Here is a 13,603-nt window from a genome sequence, read left to right on the forward strand (position 1 = left end):
AATCAGTTCCCAAGATTCTTTGGAGGAAGCCACATGCTTTGAATATGCATGGTGTCAATCTAGCCTTTTATCACTATAGTTTGGTTGTTTTGCTGCCTAAGGCACTGCTGGGGCTTCAACTCCCTGCAAACACCTTTCCAATCCTGGAATGCCGGAAACTCAGCACTACCAGACGTACCGCACTGAATGGTGGTGGGGATCTCCATGGCTCTCCGCCGCTTGTAACGCAATTCATTTGATGGAGGCTGGTTCCAGTTAGCAGATAAATAGCCAAAGTCATCCCAGAACTTGCTTATACCTTTCTGTGCTGGAGGGTTGTTGTTGTTGTTGGGTTTTTTTGAAAAACGAAACAAAGCGTCAAGATGAGTAAGCAAGCAAACACACAATAACTATCCATTGTCCCTTCCCTGTGTCTAGCATCCCCCTTCCATGCCCAACTTCCCACCAGATTGCAAGAGCGGCTTACCAATCTCAACATCCTTCCAGTACTGAGCCAAATGTTCTCCCATTGCCCTTAGTAAGTGCCGATACTCCTTGGCATCGGCAAAGTCCTGCTTGTTATGTGTTGGCTCCAAAACCAGGTAGGGGACGTCAACCACTCCGACAACACCACCGCATGCCCTGAGTGGGAGGAAACACAACAGTGATAAGCTTGCAGGCAGCAACCGGCCTGAGAAGGACAGAGTCGGAAGACAGGCTCCTTCCTTCCCACTACAGCAAACATGAACCTGGTTCAGTGTAGGGCAGACGGAGCAGGGTTAATTAAATATCAAGGATGGAATAACTCATGGAGGTGAAGGCTACTGATGGCTACCAGCCACAATGGCTATGCTGTGCCTCCAGAGTCAGAGGCAAACATGCTTCTGAATACCAGTTGTTGGAAACCGCAGGAGGGGAGAGTGCTCTTGTGGTTGGGACATCTGGGTGGGAACTGGATGCTGAACTAGATGGGACCTTGGCCTTATCCAGCAGCCCCGTCTTATGTTTGAAATGAAAAGGCTTGATGTAATTAAAGGCTCCAGCAAACAGGGACCCAATGAATGAACAAAACTGGCTGCTACAGCAGCTGTGAAATTCGTCCACAGATGAAGCTTTCAGTTAATGCTGTGCCACGAACAACATGCACTTGTTTCTAGTAATCATGAGTTGCACATGCATCTCTGCGCAACATGGACAGATGGTTCCCTATGATAATGTTCTGCTGGAAACAGGTTATCTAATCTAAGAGAGTATCACCCTGACAAGATCATCTGTGTACTGTGCAGAGCAAAGGCTCTCTGTCAAATTGTAATTAGGATCAGTTTGGCACCATGATCAACTCAGTTTGCCTCCTGCTCTTATGAACAATGCAGTTTGATACCTGAAGTCTCTGTTTCCTTGAAGTTTCAATTCGTGGTTGAGGGGACCTTTAACAATTTATACATGCAAAACCAACAATGGATTACTCCTCACAATATATTTAACCATTCATATGAAATCAGAGGGAATTAGAGAAAGTGTTTTCTCCATATCCCTGGAACATATATTTCTGCTTTTGGGTTTTCCAGAAGAGGCTGGCCACAGTGAGAACAGGAGGCTGGACTAGGTGGCCTGATCCAACAGGCTATTCTTATGTTCTTAAGATAGTAAGAACTGAATAAAGCATGCAAAATAACTGCGCAATGAACTTGATTTGCTGCAGCTCCGTTTTCTTTTAAAGTACAGAATACACCAAGTGGAAGAGGAGGGTGGGGGTGGGGCTGATCAAGACTCACATAACACAGGAGGAAACAGGCCGATTCACTTTACCTGTCATTAAGGCAAGAACTAACTAGAGGTCTCTGCAAGAAACTCACATGCCACCCTCCAGCTGCGGGCCCACCTTCTCATACATCTTAATCAGTCGGCTGCAGTTATAGATAAACATCCCATCCAAATGCCGCTGCTCAATGTTCACGCCAAAGATGAAGTTCAGCTCCTTTGGTTCCTTGAGGGCTCTGCGACAAAGATGTAGAGAAAAGACAGCAAATAAGGCTGGAAATCCATTGGCGAAGCACAGAACAGCCAATGTATTTCCCAGTGCCCAGGAGGGCGCACATGTCAAATGCTTCCGACAAATAACAAGTGTATTGTGGGTACTTATTGGAAAGTGGGGGGAAACAGGGGAATGAAAATGTATGGATGAGAAAAGGGTGAGTGTACAACAAATGAGGGTCCGCACATGACAAAAATTCTGGCTTTTTTGCTGAATTCTTGATATTAGTATTTATTGAATTTTTACCCTGCCCTTCCTCTTGAAAACAAAACAAAAACATTCTAGATCAGTTAAAAATTCCAAAAACAATTAAAAGCTCTAAAAGCAGTTACACCCAGCGTGATCTCCGGATTGCCAAAAACAGTATTCTTCAACTTTGGTCAAATCCAGAACTGTCCACACCTAATCAAAACATTTTTTAAACAAGGAATTTGGAAAGCAGGGGTGCCAGCTTGAATGAAATATGGGGGGGGGGGGCCCTCTCCCTGCATAACTGATCATGTGACACAGGGCACGCACACCATTTGGATGGCAATGCTCATCAACTTTGGGGGCCCCCGGTCCCCACAAATATTTTATTGGGGGGGGCAGAAGAACCCTTGGCCCCTAGGAGTTGGCTCCCATGGTAAGGTATAAATGGAATGGATACACCTTCAGAACTGCAAGATCCTTGAGAGTCGCTTATCAGCAGGGGAACAAAGCAAGAGGCATGGAAGCTCTGCCACTCACCGCTGCTTTGCCTCCCTGATCCTCTTCTTAACATCTGCCTCTCTACGCATGGTTATCGCCACATCCTGGGCTTGGCGCAACATGACCTGCGGATGTGAAGCACACTTAAAATGGTTACGCAGTCTTGAAGCACTACCTAAAGTTTGTGTTTTTATACACACAGCTTCTCCTTAGTGGCCCTAAAAAAGCATTCTACAATGGTAGCGGTGAAACAGAATGACTATCTTATTTATTTATTAATACTAACTATATTTTCACAATATACACAATATCAGATTCTCATGAAGTCTATGTATATATTAAAAACACACAAATTGCTGGACTTTAGACAAATTACTAACTTTCTTGTTCCAGAAGAGGTTTTATGGTAGTGTTCAGTTTAATGAATAAGGCTTATTATTTTATTGTCCCATTTTCTGTGGATTGTTTTTATGTATACCACTTAGGAATGCAATTAAGCAATATATAATATCTTAATAAATAAATACTCCGTCTTCCTATTTCATCAGGGGTTTTATCTTCTTCAAATTATCATGTATTATTCTTTTAATTCATCACATTATTTATATTTATTTACAACCGCACCCTTCTATTAAACTTAAGCATTACATTTAGTCTATTTCATAGTGAATTATCATAAATATTGTGCCACAGATTTCCACCTTTCACAATAATTTTAAAAACTTCTATTCTTCCTTCTGATAAGAAATAAATGTGGATGATACTCAGCCCTACTTCTCTTTTAAATCAGAACCAGTGAAGGCGGTGAAGGACCTGTGTGAGTGCCTTGAGGCGGTTGGAGGATGGATGGCAGTGAACAGATTGAGGTTGAACCCTGACAAGACAGAAGTACTGTTTTGGAGGGACAGAGGGTGGGCAGGTGTGGAGGACTCCTTGGTCCTGAATTGGGTAACTGTGCCTCTGAAGGACCAGGTGCGCAGCATGGGAGTCATTTTGGGCTCACAGCTGTCCATGAAGGTACAGGTTATTTCTGTGTCCAGGGCAGCTGTCTACCAGCTCCATCTGGTACACAGGCTGAGACACTCCCTGCCCGCGGACTGTCTTGCCAGAGTGGTGCATGCTCTGGTCATCTCCTGCTTGGACTACTGCAATGCGCTCTATGTGGGGCTACTTTTGAAGGTGACCCAGAAACTACAACTAATCCAAAATGTGGCAGCTAGACTGGTGATTGGAAGTGGCCGCCAAGACCATATAACACCAGTCCTGAAAGATCTACATTGGCTCCCAGTACATTTCCGAGCACAATTCAAAGTGTTGGTGCTGACCTTTAAAGCCCTAAACAGCCTCGGCCCAGTATACCTGAAGGAGCGTCTCCACCCCCATCGTTCAGCCAGGACACTGAGGTCCAGCTCCAAGGGCCTTCTGGCAGTTCCCTCCCTGCAAGAAGCGAGGTTACAGGGAACCAGGCAGAGGGCTTTCTTGGTAGTGGTGCCCTCCCTGTGGAACTCCCTCCCATCAGATGTCAAGGAAATAAACAACTATCTGACTTTTAGAAGACATCTGAAGGCAGTCCTGTTTAATGTTTTATTGTGCTTTTAATATTCTGTTGGGAGCTGCCCAGAGTGGCTTGGGAAACCCAGCCAGATGGGCAGGGTATAAATAATAAATTATTATTATTATTGCTAGATTGTTTGTTTGTTAATTGTGCCTGTACTATTTTCACAGATTTGCAAGCTGTAAAACTATGCTCCTCATTCTGTGATTCTATGCAATTCTGATCTGTGAATATTCTGAAATGAATCTTCTCCAAAAGAAGAAACTCTATGAAAGTAAAAGGGAATTATGCAATTATTACCTACATGAGCCATAAATGCAGAGATGAATTGGCCAAATCCTATTCACAGGATGTTCAGCCTCCCTTCACCACACATCACTTTAGAACATAGGCACAACTCGTAGGGGCTTCTTAACTCCTGCAGAGGAGGAGTAAAACCAGCAGAAATACTGACTGTCACCTGCTAGAAGAGACACTCGAACTGTTTTGAGAGCCTAACCAGACACCATTCTTTCAGCCTCTTGCATTCACTGGCAGCAGTCCTGCTTAGCTCAAGGAAATGTGCCCCTGTCCTTCTTGAACACTAGGAATTCAAATCAACCACCAGACACTACAGATCTTACCCTGGATTCCCTAGTGAGGTCCCCTCCCAAGCGCAGCTCCAAAGCACGGGCTTTGCTCTCAGCTTCCCGAGCCTTTTCTTCAGCTGAAAACGCAAAGAGACAGTAGAATCAATGCAAACAGAACTGCAAAACCAAACCAAAACAAAAAACAAAAACCCAGGCTCTCGGGGAAGCTGTATTAGATGTAGCGTATCAGAAAATAGCAAGAATCTACACAGTAGAAGCAAGAAGCTACCTCTACTTGCAATGGCACGTACGTCAATTACAGTTATATGAAGACCTGATCATTTTGGAACCAGGCTATCACTTTGCAAATGGTCCTTTGCACAGCTCCAGTGATATCCATGAACCGACCTAGGGAACCTGGTTCAGAAAATAGACAGGATACGTGTATATTCAGTTTAATGGAATGACCTGACAAAGGTAGAGACCAATGTGTGTGTGTGTGTTTGTAGATGCCCATCGGATTGCTGATCAACTGAAAAATTCCTTAAGGAACACAAAGAGCAGAACTGGACCGGAATTACTTAGGCTATCAGAACTTTGAGGCAGCAGGTGGGTGGGCGGACTCACCCAGCCCTGGAACTCACCAATCCGAGCCAGATGCTCTGTTTTCTTCACTTCCTGCTCCGCTCTGGTCTTGAACCGCTTGGAAGTATATTTGTACATCCTGCCAGAGGGGGCAGAGGCAGGAGAGAGAAAACACTGTGTTAAACAGCAAACTTTAGATACAGCTATTGACCCAAAGTCCCATGTCAGATAAAATATCACTTTTATTGCATAGTTTATTTAGGCAGCAAGTCCTTTATCGGGATTCCGTAATTTAGTGATTCCCAAAGTGGATGGTAGGCAAGGGGGTAACAGGGGGGTGCTGGAGGTGTAAATAACTATGAGACTTTGAAAAACTGGGAGCTGTGGATCAAGTTTATTTGTTGAATAAACTAAGTAGTTATATGATTTTAGTTGTAAGCAAGGTGGTGTGGGCTCTAGATTTTGTAATGTCCTTTGAATGGAGATTTTATGCAGCCTTACAAATAAGAACAGTCTCTCCAGGCCACAGGCAGAGCCTTCTAGAAGGTTCTGTAAAACGAAGCACATCACCTCCCCCAGCCTGTGCATTCCACACACAGGGCAAAGCGGCAAAGCCAGCATCTTCCCACAGGTGGAAGAGGGCAAGACCAATGATGCTACATTTGGAAAAGATGAGGTGCTGTGCAGGGGCCAAATGGCACTGTTCATCCTGAGCTCATTCAGTCTTCCTTTTGTGGCACAGGTCCATGCTTTAAAGCTCTGTGTCCGAGCACTATTTTTTGTCCCTGCACTTTCCCCATGAAAACCCACTCATTACCGCTTAATCAGAGAGAACAGCAATCCTCTGAAAATCCAAACTTTCGTTTGTTCCAATTCAGTGTTAAAGAGAAGGCTTCACAGAGAAAGAGCGGAGGGGGAGGGGGGAGTGCTGACACAGAGATTTAAAGCACAGGCCTGGAAAGTGTGGGGCAAAAGGTAAGTGTGAACAAGCCCTAGGCAATTTTTTCACCCTGCTGCGAAACTGTGGCACGCAGGCACAAACAGCCCCCTCGTAAAGTAAACCCTTGGCTATGACTCATACCTAGGCTTGAATAAGCAGCAGGAAAGACGCTTAGTCTGCACTTTGTGTCCATGGATAAATATTCTCATTCTGGGATCAATGTAGAGCACAGCAGCATAAGCACGGAAGGAACGACGCTCTGGCTTCCTGAAAGAGGGGGGGAAATCATAGAATCGTAGAGTTGGAAGGAACCCCAAGGGTCATGTAGTCCAACCCCCCTGCAATCACAGCTAAAGAATCCCTGACAAGAAGTGAAAGGAGGGAGAAAACCAACCCCAGCCCTTAAGAGCAGCCTTCTACCCATTCACAGCTGATCATCATCGTGTGCAGAAAAGGAGACCAATATTATTCACATATGCCCAGGGTGCAAAAAGAGTCAGGGCAACTCAGTTAAGCCCAGGTAAGGACATACATCTTCACCCAATCAACTTGGTTTGGGCTGAACATGACAACCCTTATGCTCTTCCCCCCACCTAACTCAAAGCTAAGTGAGTCTGTCTTCATTTTCCCAGAGGTGTTTGGAGAGTGACATGGTCCTACCTCTGTCTTTATAGCACCATTGGGGGAAGTCAGAAGCCATGAGAATCTGGCTCACTTCAGGGCAGGCTTTTGGAGAAACCATGATGTTCCACCCCCCCCCACCCCCATTTCTGACTTTTGCCACAATTAGTGCAAACTGAGAGATGAGTCCCTAACTCTCCTAAGTTTTCTGTGTGAGAGAGAGAACTCGAGGGAGGAGACGGGACGACTACAAACAACAGAAAGCTAATACATGCAGCCAAACTTGGTAGATTCTTCAGTAAGCCCGTTAAGAGAACTCTGAAGTTAGCTTTCCTTGAAAGAGGATTAAATGTGGATATGGCTTTAAGACTACATTCCATGTGATAACATCCACACATTCCCAACTTTCTGTTTCTCAAGTGAATACCTATGATTGACCAGTGTCTCATTTCTAGATCCTGTCAGCTAGAAACAGGCCTTGAATTTAAACATTCCTCAAGGGCCAGCTGCGACTCCCCTGTGTCTCAAGAGTGCTCACAAGCCCATAAAATTCTACTTCCTATATTTGAGTTATTTAACCCACAATCTCCTCCGTGAAGGGTTAAATGAAGACAGAGAACCTCTACTTCCACCAAAGCACAAAAATAATTCAGCTGCTACAAGCAAGGGATGCCCTTCCCCATGAAGTAATTTGCTTCATAGAAACAGACTTAGATATGAAGCTTAGGCTGCATCAAACTTACGTTCCCTCAGGTGGTGTTTCAGCCATCTGGATGTCTCGGGGATCTGAGGTCACATCCAGCTCAGGTTCACCATTATCCATCAGTTTGAGGTTGAAGATTATCACCAGAGTCCCTGAGGCATCAGATACAACAATATTAACTCTGTCATATACCCGTTCCTTCTTTGGGTAAAAAAAACCCCATAAGCATTGGGCTCTTATCATACACACAAGCATCGAATTTGGCATATATAGTGCCTTTTGGGGCACAAATCTCTGACCTTATGAAGATTATATTCTCACCTTTGTCCCCAGAGATCTTGTTAAACTGTTCCATTATTTCCTGCTCTGATTTAAAGGGAGAATACTTGTAAATTAGTTCAGTCTCAATGGAGAATTTCTCCATGTTGTCTGTCCAGGGTTCCCCAGTACGAGCATTCCAGGTGGGCAGTGGAACAATCACCTACCATTTAAAAAGAAAAAATAGACTTGAAATGGACACTTTCAAACAGTTATTCAGTAAGGTTGCAGCTTCTAAAAGGTCCCCATTTATAAAACTTATCCTCCACTATAAAGGCACTCCACCCTGCTAAGGACTAATCAACCCTGCTTTGATCCTTGAATGTTTTGGCTAGCTGGAATATGTCCTTGAACTTGGGTGATGCTTTTGGCTTGCCTGGACTGAGGGCGGAAAGGGATGTGTTGAGACCATGCAAAAACTACCCTACTGCACAAAAGTAAAAGTCATATTAAATGTGCTGCCTTCTTTTGACATGGGGGCCTCAGGTTTCCCAGAAAGTATGTGGCCTTTGGGCTGAAAATGCTTCCTCATCCCTGTAGTAGACAATCCAAAACTAATGAGTGTCTAATGAAGGTCATCTCCAACAAGCTTTCAAGAAACTCCAAGATTTTCCATTATTGATTCAGCTGGCTCATAATCTTATTAGTAGTAGTAGTAATAATTTGTGTATTGCAAAAAGTTGAAACAAATTTAAGATATTGTAAAATAGTAATAATAATAATAATAATAATTGGAGGGAGGGAGGACCTCATATTTAATACGTAATAAGAACAGGCTTAAGTTAATATAGCTGTATATACTGTTTGATTCTACAAGTCACAAAATGTTTGCAAACCTCATCAATTCCTTCTTCCTCATGAAATGTGCGAGACAAGAAGAGGCAAGTGAGGCTGTTGTCCTTCTTCGTGAAGAGGATAAAATCCTTGCCAATACGCATGGAACCCCTATGGGAAGATTTCAGTGTTAAGGTACATACCAACAAGACTTACTCAAGATCAATACACTGATTATAGCTAATCACATATTTGAAGCAGAAGCGGAGTACAGTAGTACCTTGGTTTACAACCATAATCCGTTCTGGTAGTCCAGTTGTAAACCAAAACAGGTTGTAACCCAAGGCATGCTTTCACCAATGGGACCTCCCAAAAAAGGGGGAGTTGTAATCCCCCCCCAAAAAAGAAGGGGGGTTGTAATAATAAAAAAGGGACACACTTTCGGGTTTGACATGGTTGTAATCCAAAACGGTTGCAAACCAAGGTACCACTGTACAGCTTAGGAGCAATATTAAAATACTCTGCTATCCATGTCCTAATAAACAGCATTTTTTTCTGATAACCAAAGATGTAAACTTGTTTACTGTTCCAACTTGAAGCAAGTACCCGACACTTAAGTCACACTCCAGTGTGACCAAGATACTGACTTGTTCATAACGGCACAACAAAAACCAGCAACCCGCTAACTAAATTGAGTGATACTTCACATCCAATCAGCACCTCTGTTGTATAAATCGTAATGCAACACATTCATTTATCTGGACACTTGCGTGAATCATATCACCAAACTTTCTGCCACATTTCCTGTTTATAGGACTTCTGATATGTAGTTACATCATTAATAAAGCTTGCAACCCTAGTTAGTAGATTAATAAGATAAAACCCTTGTTGATTAAGTGGAGTGGAACAGTTTTAATCAATAAGGACAATATTTAAGTAGGTTAAGGAAGACAGATTTGCTTACTTCTGAGACTATTTTGCTTTTGGTGTATTACTTCCAATATGAAAAAGATTAAAATAATAATATTTCTAATGAATGACAGCATTAAAAATATGCTATACTTCCAACTGATGTTTCAAAATATGGCACCTATGTTGAGATTGGGAAATACGTAAATACGTAAATCAAATGTGTATGATTACTCAAATAAAATTCTTCATTAGGGTTGTCAACCAGTTATCCAAAATAGTAGTTGATTTTTATATTATGTATTTTTCAATGGATAAGACTTTTCCTACAAATAATCCAATTGTCCCATCCTACTCTGGAATTAAAATTCATCAGCAATAATTATATGTAGATGTAAAATAACAATAGACACCATAATCCAGATTCTTCCCATATTCCAGAGTTCAAGTAGCTTCTGTGCCTTGGAGCGTCCACGGCAGTTTGATTAGATGTACATATGGAGCAAAATATATAAATGTACAACAGATCAATGCTCTCCTACTTAGTTTCAGAAGAGAAACTTCTTGTTGACAATAAATTTAGATTTCAACACACACACAATTTGTTGCCCTAGTCCTTTTGAAGAGGGGACTGTGGCTCAATGGTAAACATGGTTTGCTTATAGACAGGCTCAAATTCAACACTCAGCATCTCCAGGTAGGGCTGGGAAAGGGCCTCATCTGGAACTCTGGAGAGGTGCTACTGCCAGCATAGACAATGATGTGTTTGCTAAATGGTCAATGGTTTGATTCAGTATGAGGGAGCTTCTTACATACTGTATCTGCAACATGCACTTGAGGAAATAGAGGTACAGTACAGCACATCTTAGTGACAGTTATTTGTCACAGCTCTGTCCTTTTGTTCCATTTTGTACAAGTTCATAGATAGGCTATCCTGTGAAGACTTGGGGTGGTCTTTCATCACAAGATCATTCTGAAGGAGAGAAGAGCTAATGACAAGCTGAGTTGATGCCAGTTAAAAGTACAAATCGAGCACATATTCTGTAAATCACGCATGTGAAAGGGTTGCCCACAGGCACACTTAGCCTGTGTTAGAAACTGGGCTTTTAGTGTTGCAAATCTAGCTCTCTGGAACAAATTACCAGACAAAATCAGAAAGATGCCTTGAGTGAAGATGTTTAGGTACCTACTGAAGACTTTTTTTTGTTTATGAAGGCTTTCTTTAAGGTGCAACCCAGGCAATTTTCTGTCTGATAAATTGGTTCATTGTTTTATGGATAGTTTTATTGTTTCAGTTTGTTGAATTGTCCAGTTTGTCCATATTTGCTATAAGGGTTTTCTGCGAGGTCATGAATAAGAACATCTTTCTTTGGAAGAATTGAGAAGATCTCCATTTAGAGCTGTAACTTTATAAATATTCTGCAACTATTATTATGCATTTTGTGAAAATCCAAGAAGATAGACCACAGGAAACACCTAATATTGTTGAAGGAAAGCAAATACATTACCTTCTTTTAAGCTTCTAGTTGATGCATGTAGCTTTAAACCACAAGAGGGCACTGTTTGTGTAACAACCTAGCCAGCACTTACTTGTATCCTATCTAAGTTAACTTTACCCTTAAAGCTTAGCAATTTTGTTTGTTGTTTTCTCCAAACAAGATGTCTGCTATTTTTCTCTCTATTTCACTCATCCTATGAATAGTTCCTGCATGAATAAAGCATCTGAACTCCAGAAGCCGTAAGTCATTGTTGTTTAGTTGTTTAGTTGTGTCCGACTCTTCGTGACCCCATGGACCAGAGCACACCAGGCATTCCTGTTTTCCACTGCCTCCTAAAGTTTGGTCAAACTCATGTTAGTAGCTTCGAGAACACTGTCCAACCATCTCGTCCTCTGTTGTCCCCTTCTCCTTGTGTCCTCAGTCTTTTCCAGGGAGTCTTCTCTTCTCATGAGGCGGCCAAATATCGGAGCCTCAGCTTCAGGATCTGTCCTTCCAATGAGCACTCAGGGCTAATTTCCTTAAGAATGGATAGGCTTGATCTTCTTGCAGTCCATGGGACTCTCAAGAGTCTCCTTCAGCACCGTAACTCAAAAGCATCAATTCTTCGGCGATCAGCCTTCTTTATGATCCAGCTCTCACCTCCATACATCACTACTGGGAAAACCATAGCTTTAACTATACGGACCTTTGTCGGCAAGGTAACATCTCTGCTTTTTAAGATGCTGTCTAGGTTTGTCATTGTTTTTCTCCCAAGAAGCAGGTGTCTTTTAATTTCGTGACTGCTGTCACCATCTGCAGTGATCATAGAGCCCAAGAAAGTAAAATCTCTCACTGCCTCCATTTCTTCCCTTCCATTTGCCAGGAGGTGATAGGACCAGTGGCCATGGTCTTAGTTTTTTTGATGTTGAGCTTCAGACCATATTTTGCACTCTCCTCTTTCACCCTCATTAAAAGATTCTTTAATTCCTCCTCACTTTCTGCCATCAAAGCTGTATCATCTGCATATCTGAGGTTGTTGATATTTCTTCCATCAATCTTACCTCCAGCTTGGGATTCATCCAGTCCAGCCTTTCACATGAAGAATTCTGCATATGTTAAATAAGCAGGGAGACAATATACAGCCTATTCGTACTCTTTTCCCAATTTTGAACCAATCAGTTGTTCCATATCCAGTTCTAACTGTAGCTTCTTGTCCCACATAGATTTCTCAGGAGACACGATGAGATGATCAGGCACTCCCATTTCTTTAAGAACTTGCCATCACTTGATTACTTCAATCTAATTCACCAAAGCTACAAGGTCTGCCAACAGGTATTAGTGGTGCTCTCCACCCACTATAGATTTCGGGTATCAACTGTCATGAGATCACATGACAGCAAGTGAGCTTTTCGATGTAACTTCAACAAACCAGCTTGTAATTTTTTCTTAGACAAACCACCATGTTCACCACGAGTTTAGCTTTTCACTGTCTCCAGACTATGAAATCCCACTGACGACATGCAGGAAGCAATACTGCTGCCTGCCAAGTGGTTTTATTTGGATAAATGTGCAAATCCAGTGCCCTCTCCTGCTCTGTGGAGCCCACTTGGCTCCCTGGTATATTCCAGAGCTTAGGGAGAGGGAACAGGTTGGGAACCTTTTCAATTCGGGTTTAGTCCCGGTTTTGGCACAGAAACTCCTTTGGTTACCCTGTATGATGACCTCTATTGGGAGAGAGACAGAGGAAATGTGTCCCTGTTAATGCTCCTCAACCTCTCAGTGGCTTGATGCCACTAACCATGCTATCCTTCTCGAATAGCTGTCCGAGTCAGGGATGGCTGGCACTGCTTTGCAGTGGCTCTGGTCTTACTTGGATGGCCATTTCCAGAGGGTGATGCTTGGGGAGTGCTCTTCACCTCCGTGGAAGCTTCAACATATGAGTTCCTTAGGGTTCAATTTTATTCCCTCTACATGAAACTGCTGAGTGAAGTTATCTAGCATTTTGGAATACGTTGTCAGAATATGCTGATGACACACAGCTCTACATCTCCTTTACATCTGCAAGTGTGGCAGTGGATATGCTGGACTGTTGTCTTCCCTTGGTAATGAACTAGATGAGAGCCGGCAAACTGAAGCTCAATCCAGGTGGTTCCCTAGATCAGATGGATGAGAGGTTGCCTGCTCTTGATGGTGTCACACTCCCTCTGAAGGAGCAGGTACGTACATTGTGGGTATTTCTGGATCCTTTGCTGTTGCTTGAGGCTCAGGTGGCTTCAGTGGCACCGAGTGCCTTCCATAAACTTCAGCTGATGGCCCAGCTGCACTCCTACCTGGACAGGGATAGCCTAACTTCTGTTGTCTATGCTCTGGTAACCACTTAGTTAGATTATGCAACATGCATTGGGCTGCCTCTGCACATGCTACATAAATTTCAGCTGGTGCAGAAT

General features: G+C 42.9%; 1 protein-coding gene across 4 annotated transcripts in view; it reads right to left on the reverse strand.

Moving 5' to 3' along the window:
* Nucleotides 1-13,603, reverse strand: part of MORC2 (MORC family CW-type zinc finger 2) — a 45,139-nt gene that overhangs the window by 9,949 nt on the left and 21,587 nt on the right. For 3 of the 4 annotated variants that reach the window (XM_028710468.2, XM_077920328.1, XM_077920329.1), the window contains 10 exons: nucleotides 8,832-8,940; nucleotides 7,999-8,158; nucleotides 7,718-7,829; nucleotides 6,495-6,620; nucleotides 5,473-5,552; nucleotides 4,883-4,965; nucleotides 2,744-2,829; nucleotides 1,836-1,976; nucleotides 467-621; nucleotides 179-307 (listed from right to left, as the gene is read on the reverse strand). In XM_028710468.2, coding sequence (XP_028566301.2) covers nucleotides 179-307; nucleotides 467-621; nucleotides 1,836-1,976; nucleotides 2,744-2,829; nucleotides 4,883-4,965; nucleotides 5,473-5,552; nucleotides 6,495-6,620; nucleotides 7,718-7,829; nucleotides 7,999-8,158; nucleotides 8,832-8,940 — 1,181 coding nt within the window. The remainder of the gene's footprint in view (nucleotides 1-178; nucleotides 308-466; nucleotides 622-1,835; nucleotides 1,977-2,743; nucleotides 2,830-4,882; nucleotides 4,966-5,472; nucleotides 5,553-6,494; nucleotides 6,621-7,717; nucleotides 7,830-7,998; nucleotides 8,159-8,831; nucleotides 8,941-13,603) is intronic. The other variant, XM_028710469.2, reaches the window with a different exon arrangement.

This window comes from Podarcis muralis, chromosome 16 (assembly GCF_964188315.1).
Source record: "Podarcis muralis chromosome 16, rPodMur119.hap1.1, whole genome shotgun sequence".
Classification (NCBI taxonomy): domain Eukaryota; kingdom Metazoa; phylum Chordata; class Lepidosauria; order Squamata; family Lacertidae; genus Podarcis; species Podarcis muralis.